Source organism: Lygodium microphyllum, chromosome 26, assembly GCF_053477565.2.
Source record: "Lygodium microphyllum isolate KBCC chromosome 26, Lygodium_microphyllum_v1.1.10, whole genome shotgun sequence".
Classification (NCBI taxonomy): domain Eukaryota; kingdom Viridiplantae; phylum Streptophyta; class Polypodiopsida; order Schizaeales; family Lygodiaceae; genus Lygodium; species Lygodium microphyllum.
In genome coordinates this window covers 114,248,918-114,262,312 of record NC_141160.1, presented here as the reverse complement: position 1 = coordinate 114,262,312, position 13,395 = coordinate 114,248,918, and the positions used below count along the sequence as shown (strand labels likewise).

The 13,395-nt window shown below is 37.4% G+C and overlaps 1 protein-coding gene across 1 annotated transcript; it reads right to left on the bottom strand.

The window, feature by feature from the left end:
• Positions 1–2,302: 2,302 nt before the first annotated feature.
• LOC148013706 (uncharacterized) lies at positions 2,303–3,883 on the bottom strand. Its single transcript, XM_087667918.1, has one exon. It carries the CDS (start codon positions 3,881–3,883, stop codon positions 2,303–2,305), a length of 1,581 nt encoding a protein of 526 aa, XP_087524044.1.
• Positions 3,884–13,395: the final 9,512 nt, after the last annotated feature.

The following is a 13,395-nucleotide window of genomic DNA, read 5'->3' as shown; positions in this document are numbered from 1 at the left end:
CACACATTGTAACTCTTGGAGTTCCCACATACGGTGTCTCTCTCTCTTGCTCTCTTACTCCATTTGCGATAGCTCTTACTTTGCTCTTGCTTTTGCTTGTGTGCTTCCACTCAGGCTCTACTTGTCATGTAGTCCCATTGACATTTTGGTGTTTAAGAGATAATACTTATATATCAAATACTGTGCTATTGTTGGTCCACACATAGTATTTAGATCGATCCCGGTTTGCTAATTCAAGTTAGGTTATAGGTCAAAATTATTGTAAGGATTGATAGATTAACATGGTTACATCGACGGCTTACTTAGATTTTAATCACTACATTACCATTGACATTTGGCCTTGGGTGTGACGGCAGTTCGATGACAAAAACAAGAGCTCTGAATACTATTAGTTCATATAGTATTTAAGCATTTGGTCTTGGGTGTGACGGCAGTTCGATGACAAAAACAAGAGCACTGAATACTATTAATTCATAGAGTATTTAAGCATTACCTGAGCATAGCTGAACAGTCTCAGCAGCTTAATTAGTTTATTGATTCAGCTCCAAATATCAAAGTCTCAATACTGTCAACAGTGCAAGCCTCAAGGTTAAAACAATGGCGGCCGCCCTTGATCAGTTAATACTCGGAGAATTAATGGAAGTCAAAATCTGCAACCAATGGAGAGAATGACCGTGTGCGCCCTGAGGCTGGGAGAATGTGCATGGTCCATCAGAAGAAGACAGGCGGTTTACAAGCAAAACAATGAGAGAGTCTTGATCATATGGGGCTTGAGAGATCTTGACTTTTGAGCTCAGACTCCAGAGTCTAGACAATGGTTCATCATTTCCGAGACAGAAGAAAATACAAGAGAGTATATTAATGGCAGATTGTAGGAGCTTCGAAGGATCTGGGAGGAGCTCCAGTTACCAGTACAACTGGTAAGAAGACAAGTAATGCAACAGTATGATGGGGATTATGAGGGATGAACAGCACGAACATCAAGGACTGTCATGAACTAATGGTTCAAGCTTCCAGAGAAGAGACCCCAGGGGTGGTCCAAAACAAGCGCCTGCGCGAGGTCGTAAGACAGAAGTACTGCCGAAGTTTAGGGCGGCTGCGCGTGCATGGGATTGGGCGATGCCATATAACTGATGCGTGCAGTGTGCACGTACTTTCCTTCCTTGCCGCAACTTTTACGTCCGCGCAGGAACAAAGTTTGTGAGGAAACAAAGTTCTTCGATCGACTCAATCAGATTGTCATTCATCAGAAGACCAGAATTAAGCGCCACGGGACCACAGGTGATGAAGACTCAGAGAGCTGAGAGAAGTGTTATATGTCTACTTACCTGCTCTCTATATTAACAGATCACAGAATCGAGAAATTGCAATAGAGAACTGAGAGATGAATGAATTAGACAGACCACGACATACGCAGGCACACAGAAATCGAGAGAGAGAGAGAGAGAGAGAGAGAGAGAGAGAGAGAGAGAAAGAGAGAGAGAGCAAATTGAGATAGAAGCCAGTGTTCGGGAAAAAAAATATTGTGAACCTGACATAAATCCTTCTTGTCTTAGCCTAAAGAAGTTTCGGAAAATTTGAACCATCCAAAACTTTTCCGTTTCAACTTGAACCGGTCCAAATCCTTTTATCCTACAAATTGAACCGGTCTAATTCCCTTTTAAATATATAATGAAAAGGATCTTTATTTCAAAGTTTTTCTTGGAATTTTTTAAATTACTTCTCTTATGCCTTAGAAATGAAAACCTTTATTATCATTAAGAAACTTAATTTACATTTTTTATCTACATTTTTAATAGTAAAAAATAAATGTATAGAGGTGGTTTTTATGTCTCTTAATGGGTCTAGACGCTATGGCCTCAGAGAAGTATATACATCATAAGCACAAAAATAAAAGAAAGTATAAAACAAAAACCCAAAAGAAAATAAGTTAATTTTTTTATTAAAAAAGAAAAAAAAACATGAAAGAGAATATAATGAAATACAAGCAAAATTAAAAAAAAAGATTTAAAAAACAAGCATATTTTATTGAAAGAAGCAACCATGATACCAAAAAGAGAAAACAAAACTAACATGAAAGAGAACATAGAAAAAATAAGTTTAACATAGATAAAGAACTAAACATAAAGAAAAAAAGCAAATTTTACATTATAAAAATATAATAAACATATAGGAAAAAAGAAGAAATTGTGTCAATGAAAAAAGGTAAAAAATTTAAGACAACAAAAGCGCAAATAATGCACAGTGACTTCAATATCATCATAGGCCATAAAAAATCAATTGCCCCTTTGAATATGCAAAGTTATTGCAAAATCAATGAGCAAATTCCTTGTGCTGTGTACAAATGTCGATGTGTTTTTTCAGCCCATAAGTCCATACTCTCAATGAACTCCATATTAGTGAATTTAGAAGGCCCTTCAATAAAGATTTTCATTAATGCATCTAAACTCTTAATCTCCAAACGATTACGTAGCTTACTCTTTATCACAGTTCGAGCACTAAAACCTCTCTCACAAATAGCAATGCTCGAACATTGGACAAGAGCTACTTGACAAAGAGTAAGAACATTACGATAAGCATCCCTCCACATATTGTTGCAAGCAAGTGCTGAAGTTACCTCTGGTAATGTGAATCTAACCCAATCTCTAGAAGCTTGATGCTTAAAATTTCTAAATTCTTTCTTAAACTCATCAACTTCTATCATTGCAGGGAATTCCTCTATATTCAACTTTTTGGGAAAACCATAAAATGAAGTTACTTTATCTATTTCTTGGATTCCATATGTTTTTAAGGCCTTCTCTTGTATTGGATGTTGTGTAGGCACAAGTATTTTTAAACAATTAAGCACGGAATTATCTTCAAATCGAGAATTCAAGTTACTTACCACTGACTTGGCAAAAGCAACTTGAAATTCTAAGGCCCTATTAAAGTCTTCTCCATTAATTTTACGTTTTAAATCATGCTCATAAAACTTATTCCCATGCAAAGCACCTCTTAATGTATATAAATATCCTTTTTCAGGCCCATAGTCTGGAAGGATATCATATCCATATATACCGACACTTAATGCATTCATATCAGGAGGAGGACAATCAATGTAATATTGTGTTATGGATATAATTTCATTCTTCACAAGACTATCTATAGTTGTGACATCTACAAAGTCCTTTTGAAACATTTGGCTTAATGTTGTTAAACCTCTTAAAATGTCAGCTAAGAAATGTAAGCAATAAACACACTCAAATTCAGCCAATTCTTCATAAATATGCAATGCCTCTTTTTTTGTGATCTCAAGTATGGCATCTAAAGACTTGCATACTCTACTAATGGCTCTATATCTACTTAACCATCTCACATCAAAAGTATGCTCAAGTCGAAGAATGGGACATGCCAAATCTTGTTGCATAGCTTGCAAGCCTTCTAATCTCTTTGTGCTAACATTGAAATAAGAAGCTATGGCATTAATAAGCTTTTCTAGCTTTTTACAATAAGGCATCTCTTTTGCTACACTTGATATTGCAAGGGCACTACGATGTGCAACACAATGAATTGAAGTTAGAAATGGATTAACATGTTTTTTCAATAAGGCCTGAACACCATTATCCTTTCCTACCATTGTGGAACATCCATCGGAGCCAAAAGCAACAAATCTAGACAAGTCTAGCTTACATTTCTTTAGCTCACTAATAATAGCTTCAAACAAAGATTTTGCAGTACCATCATGCACACGTATAATGCCATAGAAACTTGTCTTGGGAATGCAATCTCTCTCAAGATATGATAAATAAATAACCATATGTCCATGTGAAGAGATATCATTGGACTCATCAATTAAAACACCAAACCATGGACTAGCAGAAACCTTCATTATTGTGGTTTTCATAAGATGTGATGCCATGCAATAGATCATTTCAGCACATGCCTTATCATCATTATAGAGACTAGTTGTATATGGTGCATGACAATCTTGCAACAAATTTATCATCTCAGGAAAAACTGAAAATGGTAAATTTTGTTTAGCAATTAAATATGCAATTCTAAATAATGAAAGTAATGCCTCATCTTTGACTTCCCTTATTTTTTAAACACTCTTTTCAATACAATCTTTTCCTTCAAGCAAAATGGCTTCCATAGCAAACTTATGACAAGTCGTGCGAACATGGGATTTTAAGTTACTAATTTTAAAATTTATTGATCCCCCTTTTGAATATGCACTATGTGGATGAGGATATTTTAAACAATACTTACAATACATTTTTACTTCGTCTCTATCATAAACAAGCCATTTGAATTGGTCAAGCCAATTCTCTTGAAAGAGTAAACGTCCTTCTTTTTTTCTTTCAAGTTCAGCCTTATCTTCAAGTGAAATATTATCAAGTGATTCATTCAAAGGCAATACATTAATTGAAGATGACTCCACAATATTATTAGTGTTTTCTTTTACCTTTTTAGAAGGATGCTTAGTTATATGTTCAATCCCGACCCATGAAAGAAGATTTCCTTGTCTTTTTCTCTTGATTTAGGTGCCATTTCTTGAAAATAAAAAGAGTAGTTTTGATCTTACCTTCTTTGCTAATAATACTTGAAATTTGCTACCTTTTATAATGCCTTTGTTCCTTTGAAAACCAAGCTCCTCAGATCTTTAGTCTCTTTTTATCTTCAACCTTCACAAATTTATCAATAAACATATAACAAAAAGAATTTGTTACTAATCTTTCATTTCACCAACCACTCTTAAAAGAAAAGAGATCGCATGCATGCTATTGCTTTATTGAGTGATATCAATACTTAATTAGAAATTACATTGGTAATAGTAGAACTTAAAAGACTAAACTTTAAACTTTAAAACTTAAAGCAAAATGAAAATTGAACAATAAACTTATAAAGAATCGAGATGGTGCTTACCTGTAGGCTGTTTTGCCACTTGCCAATCGTGATTTTAGGGAGAATGTTGACAACTTGAAAGTTGACTCTTGAGCAAGGAACTTGAGTCTTGAAGCATGGAACTTTGGAGGCCCAAATCTCTCTCTCTCCCCGTCAAAGGAAACAGCCTGGCCCTACACAGTACTGAGTACAGGGCCCAAGCCAACAATCTGTGTGTGTGTGTGTAGGAGTCTGGACTCTGCTCAATCTTCAGGGCTTGCGGGCCACGGCCAATCTTCAGGGCCCAAATCTTCTTGCGACAGTTCTTTCTCTCTGCGAGTCTGCCAATGTGTCTTCTTTCTCTCTGCGAGTCTGCTGAACACTGAACATTGAAGTTTTGAACTTTGAAAGTTTGAAGCCTGCTAGTGCTGCCTCACGCCCCCACGCCCAGGTCCCAGGGTAGAAACTTGACCATTGAAGCCTGAACTTTGAAGGCCAGCAAGAAAGGAGAAGATTGATCCTAGGGATTTAGCATCAAAGATTCATCAGTCTTCAAAGCCTCAGAAGCTCTCTAGAAAGTCAAAGCCAAAGAGAAAGTTTTCTCAAAATGTCAGGTACCTAAGGGAAATTAGGAAGGTAGTAAAGGCTCTTGACAATGCAATTCCAAAGTTGTCTTTTCAGAGGCTTGTCAGGGAAATTTGTGACAAATATTTTGGATAGTTTCAGATGGACAAGAACATCTCTTAATTGTATACAAGAAGCCACAGAGGATTTTTTAGTTGAGTTTTTTCAAGATGTCTATATTTGTGCTGCTCATGCTCATAGACTCACACTCATGGACAAGGACATGGTAATTCTTAGGAGGCTAAGATATAGATTTTCAAAGGTCCTTGAGCCAATTCCCCTCACTGATGTGAAGACATTTAATATCCTTAATGTGCCCCCAGCTAGGAGAAAGAAAGATGATTCTGGTCTCAGGGTTGAGGATGTCACCCATGAGAAGGATACAAGGCAACATGAAAAAGAGGAGAAAGCTAAAGAGGAACATGCAGATAAATGGAGAGAGTATAGGAGGCAAAGGGTTGAAGAAAGGGAAACAGAGCAACTAGAGTCCTTTGAAAATGAGCTAGCCACCCTTCTTGAAGTAGCTAATCCAAAAGGATTCAGTGTGCTTTGTTTCTTACCTGGTGACTTAGGAAAAAGAATTGAGGGTATCTCCTTTGATGCTATATGTGTTCAGATTCTTAAGGATAAAAGAAGAGAAGTAAATGACAATATTATTCTTGTTGGCCTAAGGTATATCCATCCATAATTACTTATACTTTTTGATATTTTTTTAACAATAATATTTTTCTTGTTTATACTCACTATTTCTATGCCTTTTCTAGGTGTATAATGCATGAGTTTCCTTTGGATATACAACAAAAAATTGAGGTTCTTGATCCATCTATCTCATTCTTTATGAGGAACAATCTTGATACAAGTTTTATTGAGTACTGGCTCAATCTGATTGACTTAGATACTTTGGCTCAATCTGATTGACTTCGATACTTTGGAGCTCCTTATAATTCCATATAATGAAAAGTAAGTGATTCAATATTCTATTAGAGTTTTTGAGATTTTATCCTACTAATTTGTTGAGATATGATTGCTTTTAGTTCTCATTGGAGCTTGATTGCAATAGACCTTGGGGATAAGCAATGTTTTTTAATCAACTCTATGAAAGGAAGCCATGGAAATGCTAAATTGTAAGTTATATTATCCAAGGGCTCCTTGATATTTCAAATCTTTTTTTTGTGAGTACTCTAAATTTCAACATATTTTATATATAGAGGTACCAAAAGATTAATTGAAGAGCTAGAGAAAAGACCCCCTATGTTGTCTAATTTGCTTGCAACAATGCAATATAGACAAGTTGCTGTAAGTTATTCATTAAAATAATTGAAACATGAGTTTATTCTATGAACTACCATCCGTCCTCTTTATAGTTTTACTTTGTGTTGGTGGTTGCAGTGTCCCTATCAGGATGATAGCCATTCTTGTGGCTGGAGGGCGATTGCAAATGCTAGAAGAATGGTTAACTTTGTTTATCTTAATGATGATAAACATGTAAAGGTAATATGAAAGATGCTAAACTTTAAGATAGATATTAATTGCAAATAGTCCATTGATGATAAAAATATAGTCTATTGTAAGAACAATAATGAACTAAAACTCTTTTTTCTATAAATGTGTGACAATTTTCGAAGGATTGCTATACATCTGAGCATGTTTGGTATGTCAGAGCAAAGCTCTTAAAGTATATAATGGTCAATTGTATACAACCAACAACAGAGATTGGTGGGGATTTGCACCATGAAGGAGATGCGATGCCTATAACCACGGAAGGTGAAGCCACAACTTCAACACCTTCTATACCCAAGACATCAAAGAAAGGCAAAAGGACTCCTAGAAAGGATAGTTCTCCAAAAAAGAAATAGCTTTGCCATATCGCCTTGTAAGCCTTCATATATAGAAATTTGCCCTTCAACCCTTGTATATCTCATAGAGATGGCAGATAGACATCTGCTACAAAATTTGTACATATATTTTATATTGATAGTAAAGATATATTTTCTTGAATGTCCTTGCAGTGTATATTATTTTCTCTCCTTTTCGATATCTGCAAAAAATAAATTACAAATGTTTGCTAGTTAGAAAGCGAGATCTTGATATACATCTAAGTAGATATAATATGATGTGAAAACTCACTCGTTTCTTGTCAAGTTGGAATACAAAGGAGCATGGTAGTTCAACGTCTTCATTTTGTAAATACATCCTCATTTGATGTAGCGTACATGATTTTCTGATCTTTAAGATTGCAATAATATCCTCGTTGAACCAAATATCAAGATCCACTATAGGATCTTTGCTGAAATCATTAAGATTCTGGTCTAAAGCAACTAGACTACTACCAACAAAATGCCATCGACTATAGTAAAAGCTAAGGATAAAGTTTTGAGTAGCAATCATATATTTACAAGCTATAGAGTCTTGATCTATCTTACATATAATTTTTCCTTCTGTCCTTGTATCCCATCCTTCATCAACAAATTGTATGATATGATCATATGTTAGTCTCTTCACTGAAAGCATGGTTTTTTTAATTCTTATCTCCATATTAGAGAAGAAATCAATAAATATATTAATAGGCATAAATAAAGTAACTTTGCTTAGCCTACTTGAGATATTAGATTTTAGTGCTTTCTGGATCTCAGAAAATATCTTACATCTATAGCCCTCACTAGTAGCTGGACTTGGCAAAGGCCACTCAAAGCTTGAAAAATCTGGCAAAGGAAGGAGTTTTATTGATCCCCATTGGCAACACCGCATAGGAATAACATAAGAATGGTCATAAAAGAATATTCCATTCTCTGCAAGCTCTGTCTTCTTTCTGCCTCTATACATTTCTTCTCCAATTGAACAATGTATAACATCAATAACATCAATAATAGATTCCACTGGTTGCCATTCCTCAAGATTAGAGGGATAGACATCTACAAGACAAACAAATATTATAATGGAAAAACCTAAACCATGTTTAAGAAAGGAAAAACTTTAAGAATCAAATTCTTACAATTTGGTCTATGCATTGGAAGCTTTGAAGATCCAAGTTTCAAACACAGCTCTCTATGCATGAACACATGTTGCACTAGTACCTCTTTGATGCTATTCTTATTTGCTCCAAGCTTAAAATCTCGGATTCTGCCCTTCCAAGCAGAGATAAACGAGCTCTAATGTCTTTGCTTTTTCCACGTTTTGCTTGTTGCATGGTGATCCAACTACTTTGCTAATGATAGTAGGAATCCATCTTCCATCAGTTTGGAATGAGTTAAACACTGATATGGATGTGATTTGGGAGCTTGGACGCCTTGTTGAAGGTCGAATTTTTGTATCCATGGTAGAAGAGAGAGATACATGCACAGAGAGAGAGAGAGAGAGAGGACTAGGCTACCATAACGGAGGGAAAAACAATAGAGGAATAAAATAAAGGAGGGAAAAAACTGAGCGCCATGCTTTTCACCAATTTGAATTTCGATTACATCAGTCATTATCATTAATCTAGAAACATCATTAAATAAAAGTAGCCGAGACTCTATGCCATTAATGCAAAAGATTTCATAATCACGAATATAAGAGACTAAAAATACATAATAAAAATACAAATTCATAATATTATTATATTTATATATTTTTGTAAAATGATTTTTTAATTTTTTTAAAATAGAAGTTCCGTTACGGAGGCTTTGCTCTTATTGGTCTAGAGAACTCTCTCTCCACATCCTAAAAGGCATTTTCGAGACCTCAAAACTCCCCTAATGATAGTGCCTGATTGAAGTACCCATCCTCCAACCTTCTGATTGGACAAAGGAGATCCATGTGCACATTGATGCATCAGTTGAAGGCCTAGGTGCAATCCTATGCCAAAAAGGCTCCTCGAAGTTAGATCAACCTATCTATTAAGCCAATAAAAAAGTAACTAATAGAGAAAGGAACTATACCACGAGACGAAGCTTGAGTGCTTGGCAATGGTGTTCGCCTTGGAGAAGTTTTGGCACTACCTATTGTTGACACACTTCAATGTAAAGAATGGGATTAGAGAGTCTTACATGGGGTTAACACGGGGATAGCACATGCGAATACCCAGTTACATGGATGGGGTATTTAAGGTGTACAAGGACCTAGTTAGGGTACCATTTTATGAATATACATCTGTCCTTTCACCTTGTTCACCTTCTTCCCTGCCCTTCCATGGTTGCCAGCCATTTCTCTCTCCTCTTCTTGTCTTTCTCTCTCTACTCCTAGTCTTTCTCTCTCCTCCTTACTTTTACACTCTCTCTCCTCTCCTTCTCTCTCTCCTGTCTCTCTCATTAAAGTTGGTATCAGAGCCTAGTTCTTTGGTCCTTCTTTTCTCTCTCCTCATTTTCAAAACTAGTCTCTTTTTAGTCAGAAACCCTAGTTACTCAGACACACAGGTACGCATGAGTACTATAGGCAGATATGGAAGCCTTTCTTGGAGTCTTAAATGGATCTTCGACAAAAAATGGAGGCAGAAAGACAAAAATGGAAGGTCGTTTTTCAACATTGAGGTAAAATTTCTAGGGTTTTAGTGGAGGAGGACATTGCAGCACTTAGAGGAGATCTAATTGTGGTTTACTTTTTTGGAAGTGAATTCTTCATTTTGAGACCTTCACGAGAGCTCCCATGGAGTGCCAGTGAAGATCTCTCCTCCCCTCCTGGATCTCAACCTCTCTCACCAAGCCCTATCACTTCCAAGCCCTTGTTCATAAGTGTGGTAGAGTCAACAGTTATTTTCTTCCCCATACTCCAGTTTGGATGTTTTAAAGCATCTGCTACTTTAACGTCCTTCAGATTTTCTACTGGAAATTCTCTAAAAGCTCCTCCAGATGTTGTTAGGATAATTCGGTGCAACCCACCTTTAGAGCTATATCTTTTCTCGCTTCAATTGCTGCTACAGTTGGCTTCAGCCCTGCACAGCCAACGATTCCTATAACAATAGTGACTGCCTCAGGATGGCAAGCAACCACACATCCCCATAAACAATCTGAGGCTGTGAGTCAACATCAGCAATTGCTTCTTTGAGCTCAGCAGCCAATGCTCCATTCTTGATAGACACAAAACGAGGCTTGAACCTCCTCACCTGATCTGCAAGCAATCAAGTGGCCAGTAATCACAATGGAAGCAATGCAAGTGGCAAAAAGAATCAAATGGTTGATGGAGAGTGCTGGTTCAGGGAGAGTGATACATGGAGAACACCTTCCTTAAGTGAGCTACCTTAAGAACAAACCATTGAGGGATCACATCGAGCAAAGAAAAAGAATTGTTTTGAAACATTTGGTAACCTCAGCAATTTTGATTCTCAAGGATCTGGAACCAACAGGACCAACATGCCAGTTGGTGCAAATGTGGGACATGGTGTGGTTGCTAGTGTAAATGTGGGGCATGGTGCAAATTTGTACAAGTCCTGCCACCCATCATAGGGCAAAATGAGGTACTGGAAGTGGTAAGACTACATACTGCATATCAATCAATGTGCAAACAGTATCAAACATAAGCTTGGGACGATTTCGGCACTTAATATTTACTATAGAGTATCCCTTCTCATCACCATTCTCCACTATAATCTTGCCATTCATGTCCCAATCATCATCCTCATCATCACGTTCATAGTCTTTGTCAGTAAACATCATCTGGTGTAGACGACGTTCAATGTGAGTGACACCAGTAGCAAAGTCTGTGCGTGCTCCTTTGGCATTCTTGTCCGATCCCTTGAGGACATTGCACAGGGACTCCCTGATGTGAGAAAGCTTGTCTTCATCTTGAATCGCGCCACCTGTGGCCTCATTTGTTACTGAGAGGAGGCAGGCAACTCGTCCATTATGTGTCCACAACTCAGTAGCCACAACATTGCAGCGCATCTCAGCCAAAAGGGCAGTGATCTCTGACATAAGGCCAACCCTGTCTATGCTTGTCAGCTTAATAGTTGTGTGCTGTACTGCTGGACCTGAATGACACAATCCCACTCTTTTCCTCGAAGCCACCCAACTCTTCAGTGGACTGCATATAAGCTACGTGCCAGAACATTGATTTCCAAACCATGATCCAAGAGAGCTATGCAAGGCATCTCTCTTTCTCCCACTTTAACAATTGTCTCTATTGTAGCATGAGCACAATGTGTTCATGAATAATGACTTCTTGGAATAAAATGAGCATCTTCTTCTTCATGTGATTGTTGATGGACATCCCCATGATATATAGTCTTCTCTCTATGCTTAGTGCTACTACCCACAAAACTAATTTCAGCCACAGGTTTGCTGTCTATACTCCCATTATTTTCAACATCAGCCTGCTCCAAATTGGCATTACATGCATCATCATATTCCCTCTGAAGTTGTTTCTCTATGTCTTCATCAACCTGCATCAATGCTTGCAAAACTTTACCATCAAACTGTCTTCTTCATTTTAGCATATCAATGATTGCATCATGAAATTCACGCTTTGCAATTCCAAGAACTTGTCCAAGTGTGAATTCCACTCTATACCAAGTATGCGATTTGCTGAGACCTTTTTAAGGTTTGTGGCAATCTCAAGATCTGATTGTAACTTGTAACCGGGCTCCTTGCCCCTTTTCTTCCCTTTTTGTTTTTTCTCTTGAGATGCATCCTCCATAAAATGCTCACGTATACTCCATTTTACTTCATGTTATGCGTTTAGATGGGCCTGAAGAGGAAGGACCAGTAGTGTCCTCATCTATTCTTCTCTTTTCTTCCACAAGAGCTTCTTGATTATGAACCTCAACCAAATAAGCATAGGCTAAAAATGAATCTACTGGTGCACTCCATCCTATTCTCCCTCATATACTCTGACTTGCATAAGCCAATTCAAACTTTAATGTTTTTCCCTTTTCCATGCAATCTAATTCTTGCATCCAAATGTGAGATTATGCTTCAGCCATGCCTCCTTTACATGCTTCGTTAGTCCTTTCAATTTTCAACCCATATATGGCTGTATCTATGGCAACAAATGCCGTCCTTGCATCCATATCTTGCAACCTCTTCTGTATGCCACCATTTCCAAAATTTGGCTCTATTGGAAGACCCATTTCTGTTGCATGTATTTTGCATATTTCCAAAAGACTAACCTTTTTGCTTTTGCTTCATGGTAGGCTGTACATTCTCACTTTTCATGCTATAAACTGTCACACCAAATGCATCTCATGTTGTATCTTTCTCTATACGGCCTTCAGGATATTGCCTGAGACCTTGGGACACAAGCAGTACTAAGTTGAGATGGTTTGAAAGTAGCAAGTTGTGGTTTCTATCGGTAAACTTATTGAGGCTCTGTAGGCTTAGCGGTTTTGGGCTCTATAGGCTTCACAGATGGAATCTCTTGTGGTTTTGGTTCCTTAATTGTTGTGCGGTCTTGTGGAGACAAGGTCGAGGGTGGTACTTGAGTGGTGCCCTTAGCAGTCTTGGCTTTAGGTACCCATATCAAGGTATTGCCCTCATAATAGCCTTGCCCTTGCAATAGGGTTTTGGGGACCCATCGTGGCTTGATCATTCATCGATGCCTATAATGTCTTCTTTATCTCTTAGGTCTTGAGTATAAGTTTCTAGTAGCACAAGGTTGTGTTTTCTTATTTTTGGGTGGTGGTCCTTGATGCTTAGGCACCCATTTGAACTTGTGTTCATCGGCCTTGGTTGCACTCTTGGTAGTTTATGAGCATTGAGGCTTGGTGGGTTTTGATGAGTCACAATAGACTTGGTGCTAGGTTTAACTATTGGTGGTTTTGTGGGATTTGATGGAGCCGCGATGCCCTTGATAAAAGCTATCAGTATGCATACGTTGCGAATAGCAAGGTGAGTGCACCATGACTCATAATCAACAATACAATGTGCATGCTTTTTAAATATGCATAAAAGACCATGGGTATACTCTCAGACTCGATAGAGACTACAACTTTGCACTTTT